This window comes from Cyprinus carpio, chromosome B4 (assembly GCF_018340385.1).
Source record: "Cyprinus carpio isolate SPL01 chromosome B4, ASM1834038v1, whole genome shotgun sequence".
In the NCBI taxonomy this organism is placed as follows: domain Eukaryota; kingdom Metazoa; phylum Chordata; class Actinopteri; order Cypriniformes; family Cyprinidae; genus Cyprinus; species Cyprinus carpio.
Window position 1 is genome coordinate 33,448,276 of NC_056600.1, and position 26,272 is coordinate 33,474,547.

The 26,272-nt window shown below is 36.1% G+C and overlaps 1 protein-coding gene across 1 annotated transcript; it reads left to right on the forward strand.

Annotated features, from left to right (window-relative positions):
- Positions 1-308: 308 nt before the first annotated feature.
- Positions 309-25,827, forward strand: LOC109104928 (stonustoxin subunit alpha-like). The gene is made up of 4 exons (XM_019118258.2): positions 309-364; positions 18,163-18,333; positions 24,107-24,153; positions 24,290-25,827. The coding sequence occupies exons 2-4, from the start codon at positions 18,176-18,178 to the stop codon at positions 24,829-24,831; spliced, it is 747 nt and encodes a 248-aa protein (XP_018973803.2). The 5' UTR covers positions 309-364; positions 18,163-18,175; the 3' UTR covers positions 24,832-25,827.
- The last annotated feature ends 445 nt before the right edge of the window (positions 25,828-26,272 follow it).

A 26,272-nucleotide genomic window follows, 5' to 3' on the forward strand; every position in this document is an offset into this window, starting at 1 on the left:
AGCTGGATCTGAGCAACAATGACCTGCAGGATTCAGGTGTGAAGATGCTTTCTGATGGACTGAAGAGCTGTAAACTGGAGACACTGAGGTTGGAGTTTCAAGAACTGAAATTTCTTTCATTACATTAATTACTAAAAATCACAGTGATAAGATTTAATCTTTATCTGATTACTTTGTTTTTGTTGTTCAGGTTTTCCACATGTAATCTCACTGCTCAGTCATGTGAGAGTTTGTCATCAGTTTTACAATCCTCAAACTGTGTCCTGAGAGAGCTGGATCTGAGCAACAATGACCTGCAGGATTCAGGAGTGAAGCTGCTTTCTGAAGGACTGAAGAGTCCAAACTGTCTGCTGGAGATATTGAGGTAAATGGTTTCCACAAAATAATTAACAAAATTATATCACAAAATGACTGTTAAAATTCTTCAACAAAAGAGGCTTCTGTTCTCAATGAAATCTTATTCTCAAAGAGCCATATATTTATTCTTGACAGCAGAAGGTCTGGACTTCATCATAGCTTTCATTTGCCAAGGACTGCTCTCTTCTGCCCTCAGCTTGCGTTTTTGTGCAGAGCCTTGACAGAGAGCTAAACAAAAACCCAGTAAAGGTCATAAGCGAAGTTTAGGGTCAAACTCATGTTACTGAAGACCAACTTGTGAAACATATAAATAAACAAAGATATTGTAAATATTGTCTCTTACAGAGTCATAGATACTTTAAATTAGTTACTTTAGGATACGTTCAATCAGAATCAAGAAGAGCTTTATTGCAAAATGTGTTTACACACGCATAAGGAATTTGTTTTGGTGTCAGGAGCTTCCAGTGCATAAAGTACAGACATAGTGCAGACATACAATTTAAGGTAATAAAATGAAATATAACACTAATAATAAAGAAAATAGAAAATAAATAATAAATAAAAACAATGTTATTGCAATGAATGTGCATATGTGCTATTTACAGAAAGTTTTGAGAAGTTATTTACAGATATACAGTCCTAAGATGTGTTATGTATTGTTCAGGTGGAATATGGCATGAGGGAAAAGGCTGTTCTTGTGTCTGGCTGTTTTGATGCTCATTGCTCTGTAGCACCAGCCAGAGGGCAACGGTTCAAAGAGGAAGTGGGCTCTATTTGAGGGGTCCAGAGTGATTTTACCAGCCCCTTTCCTCAGTTTTTGGAGGCTGGGATGGGGGGCACCAATAATCCTATCAGCAGTACTGATTGTCTGTTGTAGTCTCCTGATGTCTGATTTGGTAGATGAACCAAACCAGATGGTTATAGATAAACACAGGACAGACTCAGTGACTATGGACATCAGTAATCTGATTATTTACCTTATTCTGAATATGACAATATCATGATTAAGGTGTTTACATGAGTTGCTTTTAGAATATAACTTTCATGGTCACATTGTACGTTCTGGTACATAGATCGATTAATGGCACATGTCATTACGTCACCACGTGACGCCATTCCCTCCAGAATTCCACGTATAAACATAGTCTGTCTTCATTATGATCCCACATTTGAGGTATTTCATTTTTAACTTACTGAACGCTTCAAGTGCAATTAATTTTGTTATGCTATACATGCAGACAGACAACGGCACAGTTGAAGCCATGCTCTTTTGTTTGCCGTCAAATGGTTGACCAGTGCCGTGTGTGTGTCCTGTAGCAAAATGCTGCGAAAAGTCCTACACAATGATAATAGTGTTATTAAGGAGTGTACATGTTTATACTGCACTTTAATATTGCAACTAAAATAAGAATACTCCACATCTTAATTCAATTTATGTTTACTTTGAGTATGAATTTAGCCCGATTAAGGGTAACAAATCTCTGTTTACATGGTAGATTCTTAAGTCTTAATCGTGTTAAAATCGGAATATTGTTGTCCATGTAAACACACTCTGTGATGGCCGAGTAGAACTGGGTGAACCGCTCCTGTGGCAGGTTGAACTTCCTCAGCTGTCAAAGGACGTACAGCCTCTGCTCAAGAGGCTGTCTGACTCATATTCAAAGCAACCAGTCAACAGTTTTAGTTTAAGCTCATGTTTAGGGGTGTGAAAATCTAAAGCTGATATCCCTGTGACAACAGACTGGTGTGCATCTAATAAATTATTTAATGTTGTACAAGGTTACTGCAGCAATGGTGATGTGAACACACTTTTGAAAACCCAGCATTTAGTTGATCCTGATAAACACTCATTGTCACAGTTGTAAATTTCATGGCTTTCTTCTGCCATGGAGGGTTTGGTGTCACAACAGCTTTGTTTATGGAGTGTTAAAGAACACAACATACATCTCCCAGAAAACCTGTAGAATTCAACCAATCAGAGGTGCATTTCCCGTACAACTACGTAACTCGCTGATTAACCACCATAGTAGGATGCATCGTTATGGAAACGAACTAGCTAGTCACGACTGTTTCCCGAAACCATGGTACCTGTGTCGCAGATCCGTCATTCAAACTACGTTGGTTTGAGCTGTCGTTCTTCTTCTTCTTCGAGCTAACGGCTGACTGGAGCCATGAGCACATACCGCCACCTACAGTAATTTGGCTTTATTATCTCTTTTCTTCGACTCGAATTATGCTTTTCAAATGACGTTACGTAGGAGTCAAGCAATAAGAAGAAACAACGCCTTAAGTTCTTTTGTAAGCTACACTGCATTATTACGCTGTTGGAAATTTTATGGAGGTGATGTGTGATGGCCTGGGGCTCAGCAAATCTTCAGTCAGAAAAACTGTGACAGCAGTAACACCTTTGCTGTTACAGCTTATGAAGAACATCCTGATTTCCCCCCAAACTCCTGAAGAAATCCAGCAGGCCAATCAACAGTATTGACAACTTCTCCGGAGATATTGGCATCACTGATGGCACCCTTATCCCAGTGTCAAACCCTGTGGTAAATGAGCCCTTGTACATTTACAGGAAGAGATATCCAGCCATTATTGTTCAAATAGTGTATGATCACAAGGGGATGTTCAATGACATTGTAGCAAAATGGCTTGAAGACTCTTTGACTCTTTTGTGTGGGCCACTTCTGCAGTTTGCAGGTGGCTGAAGAGGGTGCATAGCTTTGGTGATAGCTGGCTGCTGGGAGAGAGTGGATATCTTCTTCGCCCATATCTCCTGACACCTGTGCAGCATCCAGCCACCATTGCAGTTTAATCCATTTGTTTAATCTGACATAACATCTGTTAAATATTTTGTTTATTTGCTAATATGTCCCCTGCCCTGCAGACTTAAATGACCACTTAAAAAAATATTTTTTGCAAACAGTGTATATACTGTGTATGTGTGTGTGTATGCACAATATGTATGTGTGTGTATGTACAATAGGTGTGATCACTCACTTATTTATAGGTACATTTTTGTTACTTTGTTTGGGTGCATTCTTTTAAAATACTGTGATTTGAGTGTTAACATTTAATATAAGAGAAAACCTCTAACATACTGTTTCACCAATATTGTTATATGAGAAATATATCACCTTTTCTTCGCACAAATGAAATGAAGGCTGCGTTCCAAAACGAAATGAAGGCTGCGTTCCAATCGGCATGATTATTCCTTTCAGAGGGCACTTCAAAGGGAGAATAATTGCGAGGACCATGCTGCTATATAGTTTCAAACTGAATTTGTGAAAAATAAATAAATAAATAAATTTAAAGGTGAATTAGGTAAGATCTAAGCACCCCAACTTTCTTCCAAATCACCAAGTGGATGATGAAATCTTTGAAAGGAATAGGGCATAGGGTCGATAACTTTGATTGCGCCGCACCCGGGGTGTGTTCTATTCAATGACGTCAACACAGCAAACTAACAACGAACTATGCCTCTTAACCACAGGTGAAGAGCTTTCGTTCCAACGACACAAGTTAGTAACACAGTTTGCGAATGTTCGTTTGAACTATGGTTTCGGGAAACACCGAATCGTTGAACTATGTTGGGAACGACAGAAGTTGTGACCATAGTTGGCTAATGATGATTTTGGGAAACGCACCCCAGACTGACAACTTTGAAACTTCTGAAATGTTTGCCATTTTGTTTGCTTTATGCATTATATATTCAGCCAACAGTTCAAAGATGAAAAAGCTGACCATTTTTTCAATTTGTTCTCAAAGATTTGTTTTGCCGTCAGACTATTATCCAAGTCTTTTCAGTTTTTACTACAACTGCTCAAGAAATTAAGGGGACACTTAATCATCACAATTTAAAAAAAATGGAATTGGCAGCAATTCAAACAGGCCATGACCAGGATGGAAGCAGTCTCTTGTGTTGTTTTGTGCCCTGCTAAGATAACGTGTAGAGGCAACATCCTCCACAGGTGGCAACTGGCAGCCAGTGATTTTCTCTGCCATTCTCACCACTGCCTGCAGTCTCTTGTCAGAATTCAATTGAGAACCTCTGGGACATTATGTATCGGAGCATCTGAAGCATACACACTACTGACTTCATGCAAGTTGGATCAGCCTGTAACTTTTTTTTTTTACGTTGATTTTTGGTGTGATTTTGAATCCAGCCCTCAGTGTGTTGATGGCTTTGGTTTCCATTGACTGTTGTCACATAATTTTATTCTTAACAAAAGATAGAATGTATAGAATTAAAGATTTTCAAATTAAATACTTCATTTACTGAGATCCAATACGTGATTTAAGTGTTCCCTTAATTTTTTTTTTTTTTTGAGCATTGTATTTGAACCAATTTTTCTCTTGTAGGTGGATCGTCTTTATCATTTCCAAAGGATACAGCCTTTTGTACTTGTCAGTGGTGAACACAATTTGACAATCTGTATAGTAAAAAGCGCAATTAAGTGGTTGAGTAAAAGTACAGATACCTTAATAAAATATTACCATATTCATTAAAAGTATTAAGTACTCCTTTTCAATTTGACTTGGGTAAAAGAACAAATGTACTTGATTTGTATTGTACTTGAGTATTAAAAGTAAAAAGTACTGATTAATGAATGCATGTAAAAAGGTTACAACTCAGCCTGACTTCATTAATTATCATGAATTTTCAAGCAGCCAGCACTTGTCAGTAAGGAAGATTATGCAGCTACTTAATATGTATTAATCAGCAAGTTAGACTATAAGTAAGACTAACATATTTTTTGTGACATTGCAGCCTGCTCATTATCGAAATAAAATATACTACATTTAAATAAATAAAAACAAAATTTGTTGCATTCAGTGTGACCACCTAAAGGATGATGTTTTACGTCGATGAAAGTACAAAGCCTAGCCTATAATAAATAGGCCTAATATTTTAGCATCCAGATACATCGCGAATACGGAAACATTTGGATTCGTGCCAAATAAGAGAGGTTGGCATCAGTTTCACCTTACTTTGTTGTGGAGAGAAACTAATAACTGTGTTTATAATGTTTGTAAACATTTTGCTTTAGCCTACCGGCATTTTAGCCTACATTATTTCTGAATGTAATAGGGCTAATAAAATGCGACGTGAGCCTAAACGCAATCTTATACAAGTAGTGTTTTTTAATATCTAAAAAATACTTCAATGTCTTTAAAGTGATTTTTTCTTTTGTTTAGTAGCCTACATTTGGCCAAAATCTAGAAAAGATGATGCTGTATTTGCTGTGACTAAGCACAGCGGGTTATAGGCTAACGTTACCAGATCACTTCCTGTTTTTTTTTCCCTTTTTCTTTTTCTGAGTAAAGAAAACACTGTACTTTATTATTATTATTATTAGGCCTATTATAGGCAAAGAAATTAGTTTTTTAAAAAATAACGTTATTAACCGGTATTTCTTCTACCTTAACCAGTTTTTGTAAGAGTAATAATACAGAGGAACACAGGAACAGAAACGTTAAAATATCGATTCTGCTCGGAGTGAACCGATTGAATTTTTTTTAGTTTTCAAGCCCTAATTAAAACCGTCCAGCTTAATCAAAGTTCTATATTAATGCGCTGCTTTAATGCGCGCATAGACACACACATCACTCGCACACAGATCTGAGATTAAATCTCCTGATAACACCGAAAAGAACAAATTACACTCTCAGTTGTGATCGTACAGATCGTACATCAATCGAATCTGTAAAGGGTCTTTTATTTGAATACACACATAATAACAAAACTTTGTGCATTTATAAAATAAAGAAAACAAACAGGGTGCCGCCCTGGTTCTGCATGATCTTCATTAAGAAACACATCATTAAAATGAACTGTAACTCAGCAAATACTCAACAAAGAGACATGAGAGATATATCTAAAGAAAGCTTGACATGTCTACTTTTAAACTAAGCAAGTCTTATCAAAAACAAATATTCTGTGATAAAGTAATCCATATTAAAACAATGCGATGTTCAGTCTTTCACGTCTCCCTTCATTATATCTAATGGGAAGCGCCCACGCACCAATCGCTATTGATATTATAATAGACACCGTGAAGCACGCAGCAAGTAAACGCCCTCATGACAGCAACAAAGCAGCGAGACTGATCTTCAAGTTTTTTAAATTTTACTGTCCGCTTCGCGCTGAGAGGAATAAGACATAATTCACCCCAAGTAGACACGCTGAGAGGAATAAGCTTTGGATTACATCAGAAAAAAAGAATGAAGCCGCTTGATCCAGCAGAGATCATAAACATAAGTCTTTATTATTATTAATCTACTTATATTAGTTTTCACATAACGTGTACACATTTTACTAGTTAGACTTTTTCCAAACTACAACTTCTGACTAAATGTATAATTAAGTGAAACATTAAGTTTCATTCACATCATCTAAATGTTTCAAGATGCCAGGTTTTTTTATTTTTATTTTTTATGTTCTATAACATAGACAGCAATACGGACAGGACTAGGGTTATAAAGGCAGGATAATAAGGGAACTAAGGAGACACACCTGGGAATTAATCAACAATCAAGGAGGAGGAATGGCGGAGGAGCAGGTGGAGGAGGAACCTGAGATGGAGAGCTAACGAGCCAGGGGGATGCCGAGGATCCAGGGGGCCAGGGTGGAGCCGAGGGCTCTGGCGATGGAGGCGGAGCCAGAGCGACTGAGTACCAAGGTAGAGCTGGCGGGACAGAGCGACTAGGCGCAGCCTCGTCCAGAGGCGATGGCGGGTCGACACCTGACCAAGGTGGAGCTGGAGGGACGAGGGAGCCTGGTGGAGCTGATGGATCGATGGTTGACGGTGGAGGCGAAGGAGTTAGGAGCCAAGGTGGATCCGCTGGGACTACGGGTTAAGGCAGAGTCCGGGCCTCAGAGGCTGGAGGTGGAGGAGACTCCGACCATGGCGACACTGGAGGATGGCAGTCCCGCGGAGAAACATCCACTTCAGATTCCAAATCTATAAGATCCTCCTCATTTTGGCCCTTTTGGTGTTCCATATTCCACTCACCCTCAGCCGCGGTGCAGGGGGTAGAGCGCCTCTCCACGCTCACACCGTCTACAGCTTGCTCCCTGGTGGTGGGCACTGTCACTGGCTCTCGCACCTGGTCTGACGGGTTGGGCTCAACTTTCAGGGCGATCTTCTGCTCAGTCGCTTGGCCTTGCTCTGGCACGTGTATCACGGCGAGAGAGATTGTCCTTCCTGCTCCAGCAGGAAGAGGAGGAATTTGGGGCAAAGGAGGGAGATCCATGACCACAACAGAAAGAAAAAGGACTGAGGAAAACTGGAAAACAAACGGAGGGTAGACATGCAATTTACGCTGTTTTAGGTCAGGTCTTTTGTAACACTACGCTGCCGGAAGGAACACAGAGCCGAGGATAATTGAAAGAATCTTTATTAATCCAACATGGAGAACAGGAGCAAGACATACGTACTCGACTGGTAGACCCAACAAAACTGAACTGAAAGGACCAGGGTTATAAAGGCAGGATAATGAGGGAACTAAGGAGACACACCTGGGAACTAATCAACAATCAAGGAGACAGAAACTGGGTCACAGGAAAAAAACACACACACAGACAAGTCCAATGTTCTGACAAACGATGCTGTTCTTTCAGTTCATCAAAAGACCCTGAAAAATTATTCTCAGCTCTTTTCAACATTAATAATAATATTTATTTATTTATTTATTTATTTATTTATTTTTTGCGTAGCAAATCAGAATATTAGAATGATCACGCCTACTCTCATATGTTCTTTCGAAACAAAAAGTGCCTTAGAAAATTTAAATCAATCTATTGTTTTCTGCAAGTGAGTAAACAAGATGATTTTCACATCATTTTGAAGCAAAAATTCTAAGCTACAAGGTCCATGCTATGCATAAACGTTGCTTTCTCAAAAACACAATCATGTACATACATGGATTTTACATATTATTGTGGCCCGGTTTATACTGAATACAGTGTTTTCTCTGAACGCTTGTTCAGTGGCCAAGACAATGCAATTATCGTACACTTAAGGCAAGGCAAGTTTATTTATATAGCACATTTCATACACAACGGTAACTCAAAGTGCTTTACATAAAAGAAAAGAAAATAATAATAATAATAATAATAATAAAAAATTTTAAACCTTTGAAAATTATTTAATAATTTATTTAAGAGTTTTAAAATGAGTTTAAAACAGTAAAGAATAGAAAATTATTATACATAAAATATAGTGCAATCAGTTCGGACATTGCACAGTGCTCATTCAATAAATGCACAGCTAAACAGATAAATTTTGAGTCTGCATTTAAATGTGACTTTTTTTTAGCACATCTGATCTCTTCTGGAAGCTGATTCTGACTGCAGGCGGCATAATAACTAAAAGCAGACACCCTTGTTTTGTGTGAAACCTTGGTATTTCTAACTGACTCAATCCTATTGATCTGAGTGGTCTGTTAGGTTTATATTCAGTGAACATATCTGCTATGTATTTAGGTCCAATTGAGTGATTTATATACGAGTAAAAGTACTTTAAAACCAATCCTACAGTAGGTAGACAACCAAAATGAGTAATACTGCCGCAGGGCCGCGGCGTTAACTGCTAATCAGTCACGTGTTAAAATCATTCGCAAAACTACCACCAGGTGGCGCAAAGGGACGGATTGTGAACTGAATGTAATTGTAAAATGAAAGGAAGACGTAAAACAACAAAAAAATTATAATATACATTATAACATCCTTAAAAGCCATTAAAAAATAGGATAGTCTTAGGCTACAGTCTACTCATCAAAAAATTAAAGAACGACCTTTACACAAAGGCTCTTATGCATGCTATTGTTATTAAACAGTCATTACACACACACACACACACACACACACACACACACACATATATATATATATATATACACTGTATATACACACACACATATACACACACGGATTAAAAGCTAAATGTTTTCATTTCGGTTCATTCTTGGTTAAAAAAAATAATAATTATAATCTTCAGTTTCCATTTGCAGAGCGAAATGAGAACGGTCCAGCATTTACAAATAATTCTTATTAACTCTGTTATTATTCTTGATTTTTCAAACTGCTAACACTTTGCATTTTTGAATTATGCCTTTACTGTGTGACCAAAAATTGTGAATTGTGACTTTGATCGCGCTGGTGCCTCACGCGCACATATTCATTGGAAACAGCAGTCGTTCACCAGCCATGCGGCGCGAGCAACGGTCCACTTTGGCATATTTTTGCTCATTATGATTATTATTTTTTTGGTCGATACTGAAACACATATGATATCCAAAGCCTATCTTACCTAATGAATAAGAGTTTAGCTTCAAATGGGCAACATGTTTGGATTTATCCCGAATGAAAGAGATAAGCCCAACCTTATGTATCACTTTAAATTATTTTTAATTATTATTTTTGTTTTGTTTATAAGCCTATATTATTGTATACTGCAATTATATTTATCCATTAGAATTATATATTTGTAATTCTTGTTCTGTTCTGATAAATTAGTTAAATTAAAAGGATTTGTTGTAAAGTGAAGGGAACTAAAAATATCCTGTTGTTACATTAGCCTATAGCATTATTAGGCCTGCCGTTATTATTTCTGAATGTAATAAAATGCAACTCTCACAAACTTAATTTATTTTTTAGCGTGTTTTCGTGTATGTTTTTATCCAGCTTTATTTTTCCATTGCATCTAAAAATTACTTTGTGCATCACATTCACTTCGTGAACAAAACAAATATAACTTCAGATTTGCCTCTCGCGTTGCTCAGCTGTGGACAATTTCAAAATGTTTGATATAAAGATTGCTGTCACATTTTATACAGGAATTGTTCATTAAAAAAAAAAAAAAAAAAATCAAATTATATTGTTAGTTTTATGCTAACATGCAATCAAGGTCTTCAGATACTATACAAGATACAAGTTCATTTAGACTATTTAACATGCACTGTGACATTTTACCGTTTCAACTTATAAACTTCTTAAGATTTTAAAGTCAGTTTAACAGTATTGAAATTCAAGTTGAATCTAGTATAAAAAAGGTTTTAATTGCTTAAATTATTTCTGTGAATTAAGTTAGCATGACTTTTTCATCATAGCATTTTTTTACGAGCTGTATTTTCTGAAACCAAGCACCCACTTTTTTCTTTTTTAAATCTATGAATCGCTCGCATATCTCCTACAACCTACAAATAAGGGCTAATAGAGGTTCTTTTTTTATTATTTATTCATAATGTTTATTCTTGAAGAAAATAAGTATTTATTCTTTAATAAAATAAGGGACAGAATAAGGGACGATCCAAATATTTGTAATGTACAATAATATAGGCCTATATCTGCCTGCAGTTAAAAAGTTATATTTGTTTTGATTCATCCATCTATGTAGGCTACAATTAGCCTATTCTAAAAATAAAAATAAATAATGTCATAAAAAATGCCATTGGCCTGAATAAATTTTACCATTATAGAATTGGGGTAGTAATTTAGGAGGTGAAAATACAGTGAAATTACAAATGGCATGTGATTTTAAAGCATGATAACTGAAGGTCTACGAAACATTTCTATGATGCAGTTTTTAAAACAATGGCACTTAAAGTTTTCAACTAAAATATTACTATTTCAACCATATAGCCTGTGAATAAATAAATAAAATACATACTTTTCAGTGAAAGAACACTGAGATTGTAGGTTGCTTCTGGTGTTTGGACTTGTACTTCAATATAATGAGCTCCACGTTAAAGAATAGCCTACACTAGTTTTTTTTTTTTTTTTTCTCTATTTAACAGCATTAGCTCAATGAAATACGTCTTCCTTCATGTAGGCTGAATGTTTTCCCGTCTTGTTAAATGTTGGGCTCATGATCAATGAGTTGTATTCACTCAAACTGATTTAGTAAAATCAAACCGCGGATGGTGAAGCTGGGTCAGTTAGTGCTCGCGCTCGCTGTGAAGTGGGAGCAGCTGACGGAGGATTCCGCTTGGTCTTAAAGCCTTCCTCAAACGCCTGCGTTCACAAATAACAATGATTTTCGCAAAAATAATGATTAATTATCCATTGATAATTTGTTATTATTTTGGTCTAGTGAAAATAATAATATGGGCTGCGGGAAAATAATGAATAAAAAAGAGAACGGCTGCTGTGAGTGCAGGCATGTTTCAACCCAGTAACATGACAACACAGCGTTCCTCACAGCCAAAAAACAGACCGAGTTCAGTCCAGCTGGAGAGGTTGGGGGTAGTTCTGTATAGCTTGTGGGAGTCGAGATAAAGGTGTGAATCTCTTGCTCTTTCATATGGACAGTGTCTTATGAGGGTTTCAAACTTGCAGAACAGGTTTTAGGACAACTTTAAACAAAGGTTTTGATCCACTTCAAATGTTGACTACTGTATAGCGCAATAAAGTTTATTGGTTATTATAACTTAATTTCAGAGGAAGTTGCCTTCCCCGATTTTTTCACAAAAAAAAATCTGATTTACGATTTAAATCGATTTTTTTGTCTCCCTACTTAAAATCAATATTCAAATGACAAAGAAATTGTTCAAAACAAGTTTTAATATAATTCTTTATCATTTACCAATCAAATTAATAACTGAGACAAGATGATTAATAAAAAGCAGTAGCTAATGTTATTACCTTAATGCTGGAAAGACCTTTATTTTATTTATTTATTTATTTATTGTTAATACCAGCCCATCATGCATCTAACCATCCACTCGGCATTAAGAGCTGTTCAGATTAAAACTGGCGACTCTGCAGTGAGTCAGTGTCATGGACGTAGGACAGAGCAAGTGTCAATATATTTTCTAGTCTGTCTATATTTTCAACTCGTTATGCCGCTGGTTTAGGTTATGTATTTATTTTTATTTCTTATATCAATTATTTGTAAATATAGCAGACAATGTCTAACCGTGTCTACACCGGACGGTCTTGTTCATTTCGTAGGGTGAAACATCTCTCTCACTCGGCAGCAGAGTATGTGAGAGTGGAGCAGCAACAATATCCCCTTCGCGCTCCGAGCATTTAATAATCACTCCGCTCCGCGCTCACTGATACCAGAAACACCGCTCCGCATTCACTCCGTGGATAAAGTTGAAATGTTATGTTCATAACGTAGCCTATAAAAATAAAATAAAAATAAACACATAAATAAAATAACAGGAGAGTTTCAAAGGGGATTAGGCTATTGTGTGCAAACTTTTTTTCCTACCAAATGCCAGCCTAATAACATTGTCAGCATTAAAAGGTATTTTGCTGATTTCTGCTGTTCAAATTTTATTTGTGATGAAAATAACAGTACATTTTCGTCAGTTATTTTATCTACAGATCAATGCATTTCTTAAAGATTTTAAAATCAGTTACAGATGAAGTAGCACTGTAAAATTAGATTTGTTTGAATGCATTATTGCGACATGCAATAATGCGATTGCGTGTGAATGTGCTGTATCTGTTTAAATCATGCTTTAACCTGAAAATAATCAGTAAAAGGAAGACAAACTCCTTGAGAACTAGCCTGTAACGCTCGACTATTGCCGTCATTATAATCTTCTGATCGAGAGATTTTGTGTATCAAGCTATAGCTAAATATGTTTATCATGTGAATTCTTGCTAAATATTCAGTTATATCACGGGCTGTTGGCATGAATTGTACTCGTGATGGTGCGCTCTTGGAGCGAGTGAAAACCACGACGCTCCGACTTTTAAAAAATCCTCTCCTCGCTCCAGTCAGAATAACACCGCTCCGCTCATACTCTGCTCGGCAGCGTGTCTCAGACGCACGGGGGAGGGTTGAGCCCAATCATTCTCAAAACATAAAATATTGATTTTATTTCAATTTTCGTCTTTGTGTTTCATAAGAAAAATCAGTGTTAAGGCATCTCTCCGTTACTTTCTGAAAGAAGAATTTATGCAAACGTGTATAAAATGCTTTAAAAACTTTAACAGAGATGTCTAGAGGGTATTTATAGGTCTGCCTCCCACGTAAGATTTTTCTAGTTACTAGTCGTTCATTTGTCATTATTCAACTAATCGCAGGTTTATATTAAATTTACATCTATAATCCAGCCTTAATATATTCCGCGCTCAAGCACATGCATTAATTTTGTCACAAAGCACAGGCAGAAGTAGCCCAATAATTGTGAAAAAGGAGACATTTTAATTATTTATTAATAAACAAATGTTTTCTTGTCGGCTGCAAGATGAAATTGACAGTGCTGACTCTCTCCACATGGACGCGCCTTTAAAGAGAAATGCAACCTTCACAGATTACATAATGCTTTTGTTTTTAATTGATTCGTTTAAAAGACATTTCAAGCTTTCTGTAGATATATTTCTCATGTGAGACACCCCAATTTTCAGTTATTTCATTATCAGGAAAAAATCATGTGATCGAGAGGGCACCTCCCTGTCATGCATGCGCATTAATAATTTTTGCACACTTGAACAATTGAATATGAATAATAATTCACATTTTGCATATGCATTACAAAGTAAATCATTTTTTTACATGCAATTATCCAAAATAAAACCAAACAAGATTTGTAATGAAGATAAAATATGTAGACAAATAAGAATAAATGCTGCACGTGCACTCAGCATCATGCGCAAGCAAATCTTGCACTTATATTTTACGGAATATTATACAAACCTGCATTTAAATGCGGCTGCAATTTATTTATTTATTTTATTTATTTATTTTTTACTTTACTTAAATTATATGAAAGCAAGTTAAGAAGACTCCATTTAAAATCACTGAAGTTGTCAATTAATAAAGCTCTTTTTTACATCGTGTGCATTTTGTTGATTATAATGAGAGAACTTGAGTTTATGAAGACGTTTTATTAATCCATCCATTCTTTAGCGTTTCAATGATTTAGTTAAATCGTGCAGGTTTAATTTATTCGTTTATTGTTTTAATTAGGCCTAAATAATGGGAGCGAAATTATACAGTGCCTCACGTTTCACTAAAATAAAGAACATAATTTATAAAACACGCAAGCCTAGCTCACAATAGGCTACCACTTTTAATGCTCCAATGCAAAGTAAACCACATTTTCTTTTGAATAATATAACACATAATTCATATTATATAAATAATAGGCTACTGCACACTATTTAAATGTGTCAAATCTAAAATATGGTGTAGAAAATATAAGCACAGGCTCGGGCACAGGATTGATATTTATCCTGCTTGAATTCGTTCTAAGAAACGCACATATCTTTATAAGGAGTAAACTTTCATCTGTGAATATTAAATATTTTAACTAGCCTACAGTGTTTTTCTTTCATTTTCAAATCTTTTCAAATCTTTCTTTTCACAGTCAAATATAACACATCGGTGAGGCAAAGCTGACGTCTATTTGCGAAAATGTGCTTTGATGCCCTTGTTTGAAAACTTGTGATTAAAGCTCCACTCAGCGGTCAAAAGCTGCAAATACACTTTGCCGACGCGGCGGCAGTGGTACGAGCGGCGGTAGAACCAACGTTTTGGATGGCCACCAACTGTAAATATAACTGGAAGCCAGTGTAAGGACCTGAGTACTGGTGTGATATGCTCAGATTTTCTGGTTCTAGTCAGAGTTCTGGTTGAGCTGCAGCTGTCTAATGATCTTTTTGGGAAGGCCGGTGAGAAGACCATTACAATAGTCCACCCTGCTGGTGATAAAGGCATGTTTCTCCAAGTTTTGTTTGACTGGAAACAAAACATCTAATTCTTGCAATGTTTTTTAGATGGAAGTATGCTGATTTAGTTACTGCTTTGACATGAAGCTGAACTAAGGTCTGAAACTAATGTCTGTCTCCAGAATCACACCAAGATTCCTGACTTTATTTTTAGTTGTTAAACTCCTAGAGTCAAGGTATGCATTCACCTTGAAAACTTCATCTTTGTTTCCAAATGCAATGACTTCAGTTTCTGAAGAAAGTTCTGGCACATCCAACTGTTAATTTCATCAATGCATTGGCAGAGAAAGTCAATGGGGCTGTAGTCATTTGGCGATAAGGCTAGGTAATCTGGGTGTCATCAGAATAGCTGTGATAGGCAATTTGGTTCTTTCTCATTATTTGACTTAGTGGGAGCATATACAGGCTAAACAAGAGCGGTATAAGAATTGAGCCTTGTGGGACTCCGCATGTCATGGATGTCCACTGCATAATGAGCCTTTAAGTCAGGAGTGTGACTGAGAGGGAAGAGTTACAAGAAAGAATGTGAGGACAAAATAAATGTATATATTTTGATGTTTGTAGTTTATTTAGAATACATTTAATTATCCCTCAAAATAATTTGAGATTCACTTGCAAGTGCAGTTAAACAGTTTATTAGGAACAATCAAAGCTGACTTTCAAAGCTGAATTTTTAGCATAATTACTCCAGTCACAAGATCCTTCAGAAATCCTTCTAATATTCTGATTTGCTACTCAAAAAAAAAAATATATATTATTATTATTATTATTATTATTAATGTTGAAAAGAGCTGAGAATTTTTTTTTTTCTGGTTTTTTTGATAAATTGAAAGAACAATGACTGGATGCTGAAAATGTAGCTTTGATCACAGGAATAAATTAAATTGTTAAATATATTCAAATAGAAAGCAGTTATTTTAAATAGTAAAAATATTGAACAATATTACTGCTTTAGCAAACTGGTATTGACTGGTATTGTGTAATGTAGAAATATATAAATAAACAATATACACTTTGGAAATGCTAATTATGTGTCTAATACAATGTGTACTCGTTATGTGAAACCTAATACAAGTATATAAAAAAAAAACCCACTTATTCATGTTTATGATCTCAGCTGGATAAAGCGCTTCATTCTTTTTTCTGAGGAAATCCAAAACTCAAATCCTGAGGTAATCCTCAGCGCATCTTCTTGGGGTGAATTATGTCTTATTCCTCTCAGCGCGAAGCAAACACTAAAATAAAATAAAAAAACTTGAACAGCCTCGCTGCTTTGTTTTCTGTATGGGCATTTACAAGCCACAAGCTTCACGTGGAACATTAAAATATCAATACCGCGTTTAGTGCATGGTCGCATTAGATATAATGAAGGGAGACGTGTAAGACGGACATCGCGTTGTTTTCATATGGATTACTTTATAATAAAATATTTGTTTTTGGTAGCACTTAGTTTAAAGGCAGACATGTCAAGCTTTCTATAGATATATCTCTCATGTCTCTGTGTTGAGTATTCACTGAGTTACAGTTCATTTTAAATGACGCGTTTCTAAATGAAGATCACCGCAGACAAAAAAACAAAACACTTTGAAACAAAAAACGGAAACAAAAACTAACTGCTTTAAGTTGTACTGCTCTAGTTTAATTTATTTGAGTTTTTACTTATATTGTTGTAGGTTTTTTTCTACACTGTATTTATTATATGTGCTTTGGGGCTAGAAAGGCATTTTATAAATCAATAATAATAATAATAATGTTATTATTACTGCTGAGTCTTTGCCTGCATCTGTCTCTCCATGTCTTGCATTGAGCCTTCTCCTGTCTTTCATTTTCATTCTCTTTGTTGTCTCAATATCTCTGACACAGTCCTGATTCCTTTTCTGCAATCCTCCGCTCGTTGTTCATGTTCAGCATCCCTACACTGTCTGTAAAGTTGCTGATTCTCAGCTGAACTCAGTTTGGCCATACTTGATTAAATTGGATTAGATTTGTGTTAGTTTATTTAAAATTTACATTCAAAACAACTAATAAAAATTTAAGTTCATCATTATTCAAATAACTGGGAAAAAAAAATATCACTGCGCCATTCTGGCACAAATCCTTCATGTTGTCGGGGCTGCCAGCAGTGGATTCTCATTGGATCCTGAGTTTTAACTTTTTTTAACTGAAATTAATGATTCCGGTGTTGTGTGTACAATTATGACTGAAAATCTGCAAGTGCCTTCCTTTTTAATTTTAGTAACAAGAAGTTAAAAATTTTGCTTTTAAATATTAAATGTTCCTGTTCTTTTTTGTATTTTCTGGTATTTTGCTGCAGTATGTTTCTGTTGACCTCACTTTTGTTTCTTAAGCCCTATTTGCACAGGATTAGTATTACCTGGTGACCTCCAGTCATTTGTAATAATTGCGGAGGTTGTCTGTGATCTTAATCCCATGCGAATCGGTAATGTCTGTAATTTGTAAAGTAGAAATTCCCCCGCAAAAGACCTACCATATTTCCCCGAAAACCGAGGTCCTATAATAATATTAGTCCCGTGCGAATCGACATCTCTGTGATTTGGGGTGGATTTGGCAGGTCGTATATCATTTTTCGAGGTTTTTATTTCCTGTGCGCCTTTTTATCCATCTTTCGCGAAGACTGGAGCTGCGTTTGAGTGTTTAATAGTTTTTTGGGTGCTGTCATATCACTACACTAAACAATTTAAAGAAAGAGAAAGCTGAAAAAGTTTTAATGTGTTACAAATAAATCAAGAAAAAAGCTTGAGATATTATTTTACCCTGGTGAAATGTAAATGACACAGCGCAAGAAACTATATTAATTTCTTTTTTTAAAAATTCATCTGGACCATAGAACGGGACTCTTAAAGCCTTGACATCTGGGTATTCGGGAGATAAGTCAATAAATTCGAGTAAAATCACAGGCTTCGCTTATCCCGTGCGAATGCACCACACGAAATTCAGATGTGGGGGGGGTAATTTCAAAATCACACAAGGTCCCTAGATAATACTAATCCCATGTGAATAGGGCTTTAGTTACAGCTACAGCACAAATGACTGTGTTTGTGACATCTGACTGCTAAACTAATGTCTTATGGACTGTTGTTGTGTGTTTCTAGATTGTCTGGCTGTATGGTGACAGAGGAAGGCTGTGGTCATGTGTCTTCAACGCTGACTTCAAACCCCTCACTGAGAGAGCTGGATCTGAGCTACAATCACCCAGGAGATTCAGGAGTCAAGATACTCTCTGATACGCTTAAGCATCCAAACTGTAGACTGGACAAACTCAAGTATGTTGAGCAAAGTTTTTAGTTTTATTATTTGAACTCTTTAGTGTCTATAAAACTTATCATAATATATACACAGGCAACAGAATATCTATTTTAACTGAATATGCTGCTCCTCTCATTGAACAAAGCAGACGGAGAGAGAGGTATGTATGTGGGATGGGAAAATACGACCTCATGCTTGTGCGGCAGAACCAGCAAGTCTCAGAAACAAGTTGCTAAGCGCTTTTTGAAAAAAAGATGCTAAAGAGTCTAAGAAGTCACTAAATCTAGTCACAAAGTCAGTATATTGGGCTACATTCACACTGCATTAACACTGCTCAATTCAGTTTTTTTTTCCAAGATCCAATTTTTATATGGCTGTCCATATTATCTTTTTATACATAATGACGCAGCGCCATGCTCAAAGCTTACCTTTGTGAATTGAGCTAAAAGTAAGGTGATAGTTTTGAATACTGGCTGGTTATGTACTTGCTCAAAAATTGATTTAGGATAATTTTTAAACAAAAAAAGTTACGGACTGCAGCTTTAAGCATTTACATGTTCACTTATAAGGTGCTGTGTCACAAAAGCCAACAAATTCGTCAGCAGGCGATAAGGAGGATGAAGATAAGAGAGAAAGAGAAAGTTTTTAAATATTTACAGTACGACCCCTTAAGTTTAGGTGTATAGAGCTGTCACTGTATACACAATAAAACAACACCACACTATCTCTTTACTGACTCCCTCCACAACTGTCTGTCATATTCACTGAGTGACCAAAGAACTACCGGTATCTAAAATCTCCTGTCAGCGCAGCATAATGACGAATGTCAATCTAGAGTGAAAAAAGTCACATGAATTCTAATATGACTGTTCAGACAGTGGCTGCATTGCAAAACATCTGACATGAATTGGATTTAGGACCACATATGCAAGAGGCCCAAATCAGAATCAAAATGATCAGATTCCATGTGGTTTGTGCTGTTCACACAGTCATGAAAAAAACGATCTGAGCCACATATGAGCAAAAATAAATAAATAAATAAATAAAACCCTGTTTGGCCCACATTTTCCTGCAGTATGACCATAGCCTTGGTGACACTGATCATATGCAAATTGCTGTGAGTTGCTCAGAGACGCACAACAGTTCTGTGCTTTATAGGTAATATTTTCATATGAACTTATTGTACTGTTGTATAAAATCATTGTCACATTTGGACTTGTGTTATTCGAGACAAAAGTAGCACTGGTGTGATATTGCACTCTTTGTGCTATTGCTAAACTACATTAGGGGACATACATATTGAGACAAAAACTCATACAGGGGCATCTTTGCCCCAGTCTCTTGAATTTTATGGCAAATAACTGCATTCTATAAACTACATCTCACGGTGGGTTGTTCTCCATCATGTTTGTCACAATCAGCTGTATGAAATGTAAGATGATATATACACTCACACACAGTGTACAGGGTAAATGAGTACAACCCCTCTGAAACTTAACAAATTCTGCAGTTATTCTTTACTTAGAAGTTATGTTAAGGTTTTTTAGAGATATAATGTTCCAGCAAGTCTGCTCAATCAATTACCAAAGAAGCATGTCAAGTCAAAATTATTCAGGAAAATAAGATTTTCTTATCAAAGTGATAAAATGTTGTGTTGCAAAAATGAGTACACCATCTTAAAAAATAATCTGATGTAAGTTTAAGGCAATTTTTGATCAATATGTAAATATGTTTAACCAAAACTTTTACATAGAAATAATTTCTTGCCAATCAAGTTTTATATAGGCCACTGAATCATGCTGACAACAATGGAACCACTTGGGAGAAAATTGTGAGTAGACTTATTTCTTAGCATAAAAAAGGACAATGGTACAAGAGGAATACAAAATCACTGTTTTAAGTGTGAACAGTGTTGGGAAGTAACTAGTTACATGTAACAGAATTATGTAATTGAATTACAAAAAAGTAATTGTAATCAGTTACGGTTATGGTTACTGAGGAAAAAATGAGTAATTAAATTACAGTTACTTATGAAAATGTTAAAGGATTACAGAGGGGGTTACATCTGATTTTTTCACACATACAAATTTAACTGATTTCTTTCATAAATTGCAGTGAGTGCTCTAAAATATGAAACAACAATGTTTCAAGAGTTTATAACATGCTTATATAACTGTTTTATTTCCTATATGGGTTTATGTACAGTAGGTGGCTAACCAGAATGAGTTTTTTTACCGCCGTAGGCACGCTGCTGCCACATCTGCAAAGTGAATTTGCAGCTTTTGACCGCTGAGTGGCGCTTTACCCACAAGTTATCAAACAAAATGAAAGAAAAACACTATTCTGAAATTAACAGGTGGTCCTGACTGAACTATTGTATAGGTCTTGAATTTATGTTTGGCGGCAGGCTCCACTCTGAAGGGTTTAGATTCTGAACTATCCGCATGCAAAACCTCACTGAGGTTTGAACCCCCCGAAGCCTAATCAATTTCCAGATATTTTTATATGCACAGTTATATATCAGTAGAGCAACTCCGTACTGTGAAAATATTGAACAATCTGAGCAACATGAGCTGGATAGATAATATATCTCCATGGGCGAGCAGTTAGGTGATCATGTATCTGCGTAGGAGGAGTTGGGGGTGGAGGAGGATAAGTGCATGTCTGTGCGACACAACACAAGGCTGACTCAGTGTGTGTCTGTGCGACAGACTATGGCAAGCATGAGTACGGATGGTCTTATATATCTTATTAATTGTAGTGGGAGGAGTTACAATCAGCTGAGCATCAGAATATTGTAGAGGTCTTGAACTTACGTTTGGTGGCAGGCTTCGCTCTGAAGGGTTCAGATTCTGAGCTATCCACAGGCAAAACCTCACTGAGGTTTGAACCCCCCAAACATAAAGACGTAGTAGTTCAGTTCTAAGATCATTCAGGGAGTGCACTCTATAAATGGTTGGAAGAGGTGGCATGCCTTAGTATTTAAAGAGAGTAGCTCTTTACTCTGCAGAGATTTCACCATTATTAGATCATGTCACGTGTTGGCATGATGAGCAAAAGACGTTCCATGGCCACATTATCCACATCTTCCCATTGCCATGTGCCGATATCTTCCAGGTCTTCTTGGAAAGCTTGTCTCTATGTCTTCATTATCTTCCTCTTTCAGCTGTTGATTCCCTCCATCAGTAGCCACTATTCTCAGAAGGTTGATAAATTGCTGCACTTCCTCGATCAGCTGTCCTTGAAAATCAGTGGACTTTGGTCTGTGTACTTCCCACTCTCAAAGATTGGTCTTCTCTGATCAACTTCCCGGCCTCTGCGTTCAGGCTGATTGTCACTTAGTGTATACGCTTGTCTCGGCTGGTGGAGATGGTATATTTCAAGAATGATCAGGAATGCTGTTCTCTGGTAAGACGCTGGCGAGGATAATTAGAATTTTGATGTATATTGGACATACCATTGAATAACTCCATGAGAGGAAGAAATAATTCTTGAGTTACTTTCCCCCCAACAAAATGAAGAACTGGAAATCTCTGAACACGTCTAGTGTGTGCAATCAGAAATATCCTGAATCTGGAAAATCTCTGTGCATCTCAAGTGTATTGTCGTGTACAGGACTCACCACACTTGCCTGGGAAATTTTTGTACGCGATCCGTACACCTTAAGTTTCACTGAAATTTCCCATGTCAGATTTACCCCATAAATTCCTTTTTTCATGCAATGATATTGAGTCCAGGCAATGCATTTTTTGAAATGCAGTTTGTGACTTGATAGCAGAGGTCTGGGGAAGAGTGCCCTCTGTTGGCTGTACTGGGCACACTAAAGTGAAAAAAAGTGAAGAAACTAGCTGGAGACAGTGACACATACAGTCATAAGAATAATTACACATTTAATTGCCCATATTTTCAAGAGGGTTTGGTTGCAGCCTTGCACTTGCGCTTCCGCTAGTGACGTTACTTCCAGTCTTTATTTTTTATTTTGTTCTATTTTTGTATTACCTTTTGTTTGAATCACTCAACATTTTACAACAGTAGCCAGGTGTTGAAGACAAAAAGAAAGGAACTAAATTACAATGTCACTTGCAATCGCCACTTGCATTCTCCGCTACCTGCAACGTCACTTGCAATCGACACAAATTGTGCGTGTTGCCAATAGAGACAAGAAGCTGTGGTGAAGATTAAACGATTAAAACTAATTTAGTACTATAATGTACAGTGTCCTGCAAGAAAAAGACAAGACCTGCAAATCCGTGACCAGAACAGCAGAATATGAACGCATGCCCAAAGTCTCTTGTTAAGCGTTTTCCTCCTGTAGAAAAACATAAACACTTAACATGGTTTAATGTATTAAGATGCTATTAAAATATCACATTAAATATTCTTTATATTAATAAACTGTATATGTATATAATATTTTCCTCCCATACCGCAAAACGCATAATGTGGCATAATGGACTAAAAAGGCCAAACTCAATATGCTCCTCTACATTGTTAATATACATAGGCTAACTAATATGTACAGGCAAGCAGGTGAGCCCAGAATAAACGCAATGTTTAGTGTTAAACATTTTTCCATCTAGAATAAACTGTCTACAGCTCTTTTATATCATTGTCTTTGTCCATTAAGCTACATTGTGTGTTTTATTGATTTTCTATAGGAGGAAAATGTTTAACATGCAATTTAACGTATAGCGTTCTGTACTCATCTGCTTGCCTGTATGGAGTTGATCCTTTTAAAATCACTTAATGCATTTCAAAATGCATGTTCTTATTTGTTGGTCTGTATATACTTTGTATCAACTACAAGACATATAGGCTAGGCCTACTGAATCATCTTTATAATCTTAGTCCATTATTAGGCCACATTAAGCGTTTTGCTGTATGGGAGGACAAGTTAAAGTTTGTGCATTGTGTTCATAGCCATCTGTTTACCTTGTAGTACATTAAATATCTATATATCGAATTTGATCTTTTAATTGAACTTATTGTATCTTAATACATTACGCCATATTAAGTGTTTATGTTTTTCTAAAGGAGGAAAACTTTTAACAAGAGACTTGTTGATGTTCTGTGGCCACGGATTGTTGGGTATTTTCTTTTTCTTGCAGGACCCTGTATGTTATTGTACTAAATTAATTTTAATCATTTAATCACCACAGCGTCTTAATTTGTATCGATTGCAAGTGACGTTGCAGGTAGCGGAGAGTGAAGATTGCAAGTGACATTGTAATTTAGGTTCTTTTTTCTTGTCTTCACCACCTGGCTACTGTTGTAAAATGTTGAGAGATTGAAGCAAAAAGTAATCAATAAATAGAAAAATAGAAAAAATAAAGACTGCAAGTGATGTCACTAGCAGAAGTGCAAGTGTCTGAGAGTGCAAGTGCAAGTCTGCAGCCAGACCCTTCTCCATATTTTAAATGAAGATGTATCATAATAGCAACACTATGAATGCAAATGTAGTGATTTCACTCTGCTAGCTCGTTAGGATTTAATTAAAGTGAAGATGTCTGAAATGTACATATAATTTATGGAAATTTTAAATAATATCTCCACTAATTATAGTAAGTATTAAATTTCAAATAATAACACTAGTAACATCATGCCATCTTCAGTGCCAATTCTGGCAGCTCATCTTACCACAAGGGTCTGATTTTATTTATTTGTTTATTTGCTAGCATGTTTAACAGGTATCTTGTTTTCATAATCATTGTCAAGTCAATATCATAATTGAAAATTCAATTTGATTTTGTGTTTGTTGACTGACTGAATGGGTCTTTGTGTGTTTTCTAGTGTGGATCATGGAGGAGCATCCAGGATTACAGCTGGCCTTAACAAATGTACGTCTACAAACAAACACAAAAACATACACACTCACAACACACACAAACACACTCACAAACAAACACACGCTATACACACACACAAAACTGTAGTGATTGTTTTTGTTCTAAATGACTCTGTTCTTGTTTTTAGATGCCTGTTTTCTCACACTGGATTCAAACACAGCACACACTCATCTCATTCTGTCTGAGGAGAACAGAGAGGTGACAAACAAATATGTGGATCAGTCGTATACCCGTCATCCAGACAGATTTAATTTTTGGCCTCAGCTGTTGTGTAAAGAGAGTGTGTGTGGACGCTGTTACTGGGAGATTGAGTGGAGTGGACATGTGTGTATATCAGTGTCATATAAGAGCATCAGAAGGAAGGGAGACAGAGTTGAGTGTTTGTTTGGATATAATGATCATTCCTGGAGTTTGTCCTGCTCTCAATCCAGTTACTCATTCACACACAATAACAGAGAGACTCATCTCCCTGTGAAGCCCATCATCAGTAGAACAGGAGTGTATAATGATAATGGTAGAATAGGAGTATTTGTGGATCACAGTGCAGGTACTCTGTCCTTCTACAGCGTCTCTGACACAATGCGCCTTATCCACACAGTCCAGACCACATTCACTCAGCCGCTCTATCATGGGTTTTTTGTTTGGTCTGGATCAGTGAAACTGTGTTGATGAATCAGAATAGACTGATGAAAGATTCTACCCATAATGTTTTGAAATGCATGATAAATCAGTAACAAAGAGATGTTATAGAGGCTCTTCATTACAGTTATACTACAGCTGAACTTCTGTCAGTGAAATAACAGTCAGAATAAATGCATGTAATAAATCATCATATAGACAGTAAGATTAATATTTACTATTATATTTACTTCTTTTTATATGAATTTTCATCATTTTCAAACTTAAAATCAGCAAGCTTTTATTTTGGCGGGTTGCCGGCAAGTAAGTATATGCACCTCGGGGGTCTAGTTATGAATGAAACGCCTTTGTCCATGCTCACTCTGTCTCAAATCACGCTCACAGAATGCGCTTGAAAAACAGTGTCTCTTTTGCGGCTCGGAATGCTTTCAACTCGTTTTTTTTCATATAGTCTTCACGTTACATGATTTGACTAATTTTTACATAGAGAGGATGACAGCGCACCGCATTAAAATAAATAAACATTCATATTTTCATAACCGCTCGTCAAATTCAAAAACAAAACTAAAATTAAATAATCTTTGAGAGCAAGGGGGCCCCCTGGTGTTTCGGGGGCCCTTTGCAGCTTGCGTACTTTGCGTATAGGAAAATGACTTTATAAAGGTAAAAATGGCCATAAAATGTAAAAATCAATTTAAACTTATTTAAAGGTATATTGAAATTATTTTCTCACTTCTAAAGAATTGGCCATGGAAAGTTCTGTATATATTAGGTTATGTTTTAACCTTGATCCATCCTGTGTACTTGTACTGAGCTGTATGTACTATGTAGCTATAAAGCTCTACGCTATGGCACACTGAATTAAAGTGTTTACTACAGTAAGTGACATGAAATGTTGCATTTTACATTGTTGTTAAAACTGAGTTGTTGCATAGCTGAAATAATTAAAATATTTTAAATGTGAAATATTTTATAAATAGTCAGTGAAACATTCTTCAATATTTATTAAACTTTTTTTAAACATTTTCCTAATCTTTATCCATAAAATTTCTTAAATTTTACAATCAAAATTCACCAAATACAACAATATTTAGCCTTAAAAGTAAAAAAGTCAACAATTTAATTGATTGGGTCTTAATTACAACAATAAACGTTAGCATGATTTTTCAGCCATACTGATGTCTAGAGAGAAATCCATTTCACCTGTCCAACTTTCTGTGAAATAAAGTCCTGGTCAGATGTACTGCAGTAGCTGCTTTCTGTCTAAACAAAAGGAAACTTAAACTTTAATGGTTCCTGCAATACGGTGTTAAATTACCCACCATATTCCTGCCTAAATTTAACATTGCACTGGACAAAATATTTAGCACTGCCTTTTTATGCTTAAAATGAACAAGAAAAAAATATTGATTTAAAATATTTAAAAAATGTCATAAAAACCATCAAATTTAACTTTCTCATGCATGTCAAA

Bases quoted from the DNA above. Each gene is read 5' to 3' on its own strand.
- LOC109104928 (XM_019118258.2), top strand. From the start codon at position 18,176: ATGGTGACAGAGGAAGGCTGTGGTCATGTGTCTTCAACGCTGACTTCA. The intron at 18,334-24,106 runs GTATGTTGAGCA...TGTGTTTTCTAG, and splicing joins TGTAGACTGGACAAACTCAA to TGTGGATCATGGAGGAGCAT. The intron at 24,154-24,289 runs GTACGTCTACAA...TCTTGTTTTTAG, and splicing joins TACAGCTGGCCTTAACAAAT to ATGCCTGTTTTCTCACACTG.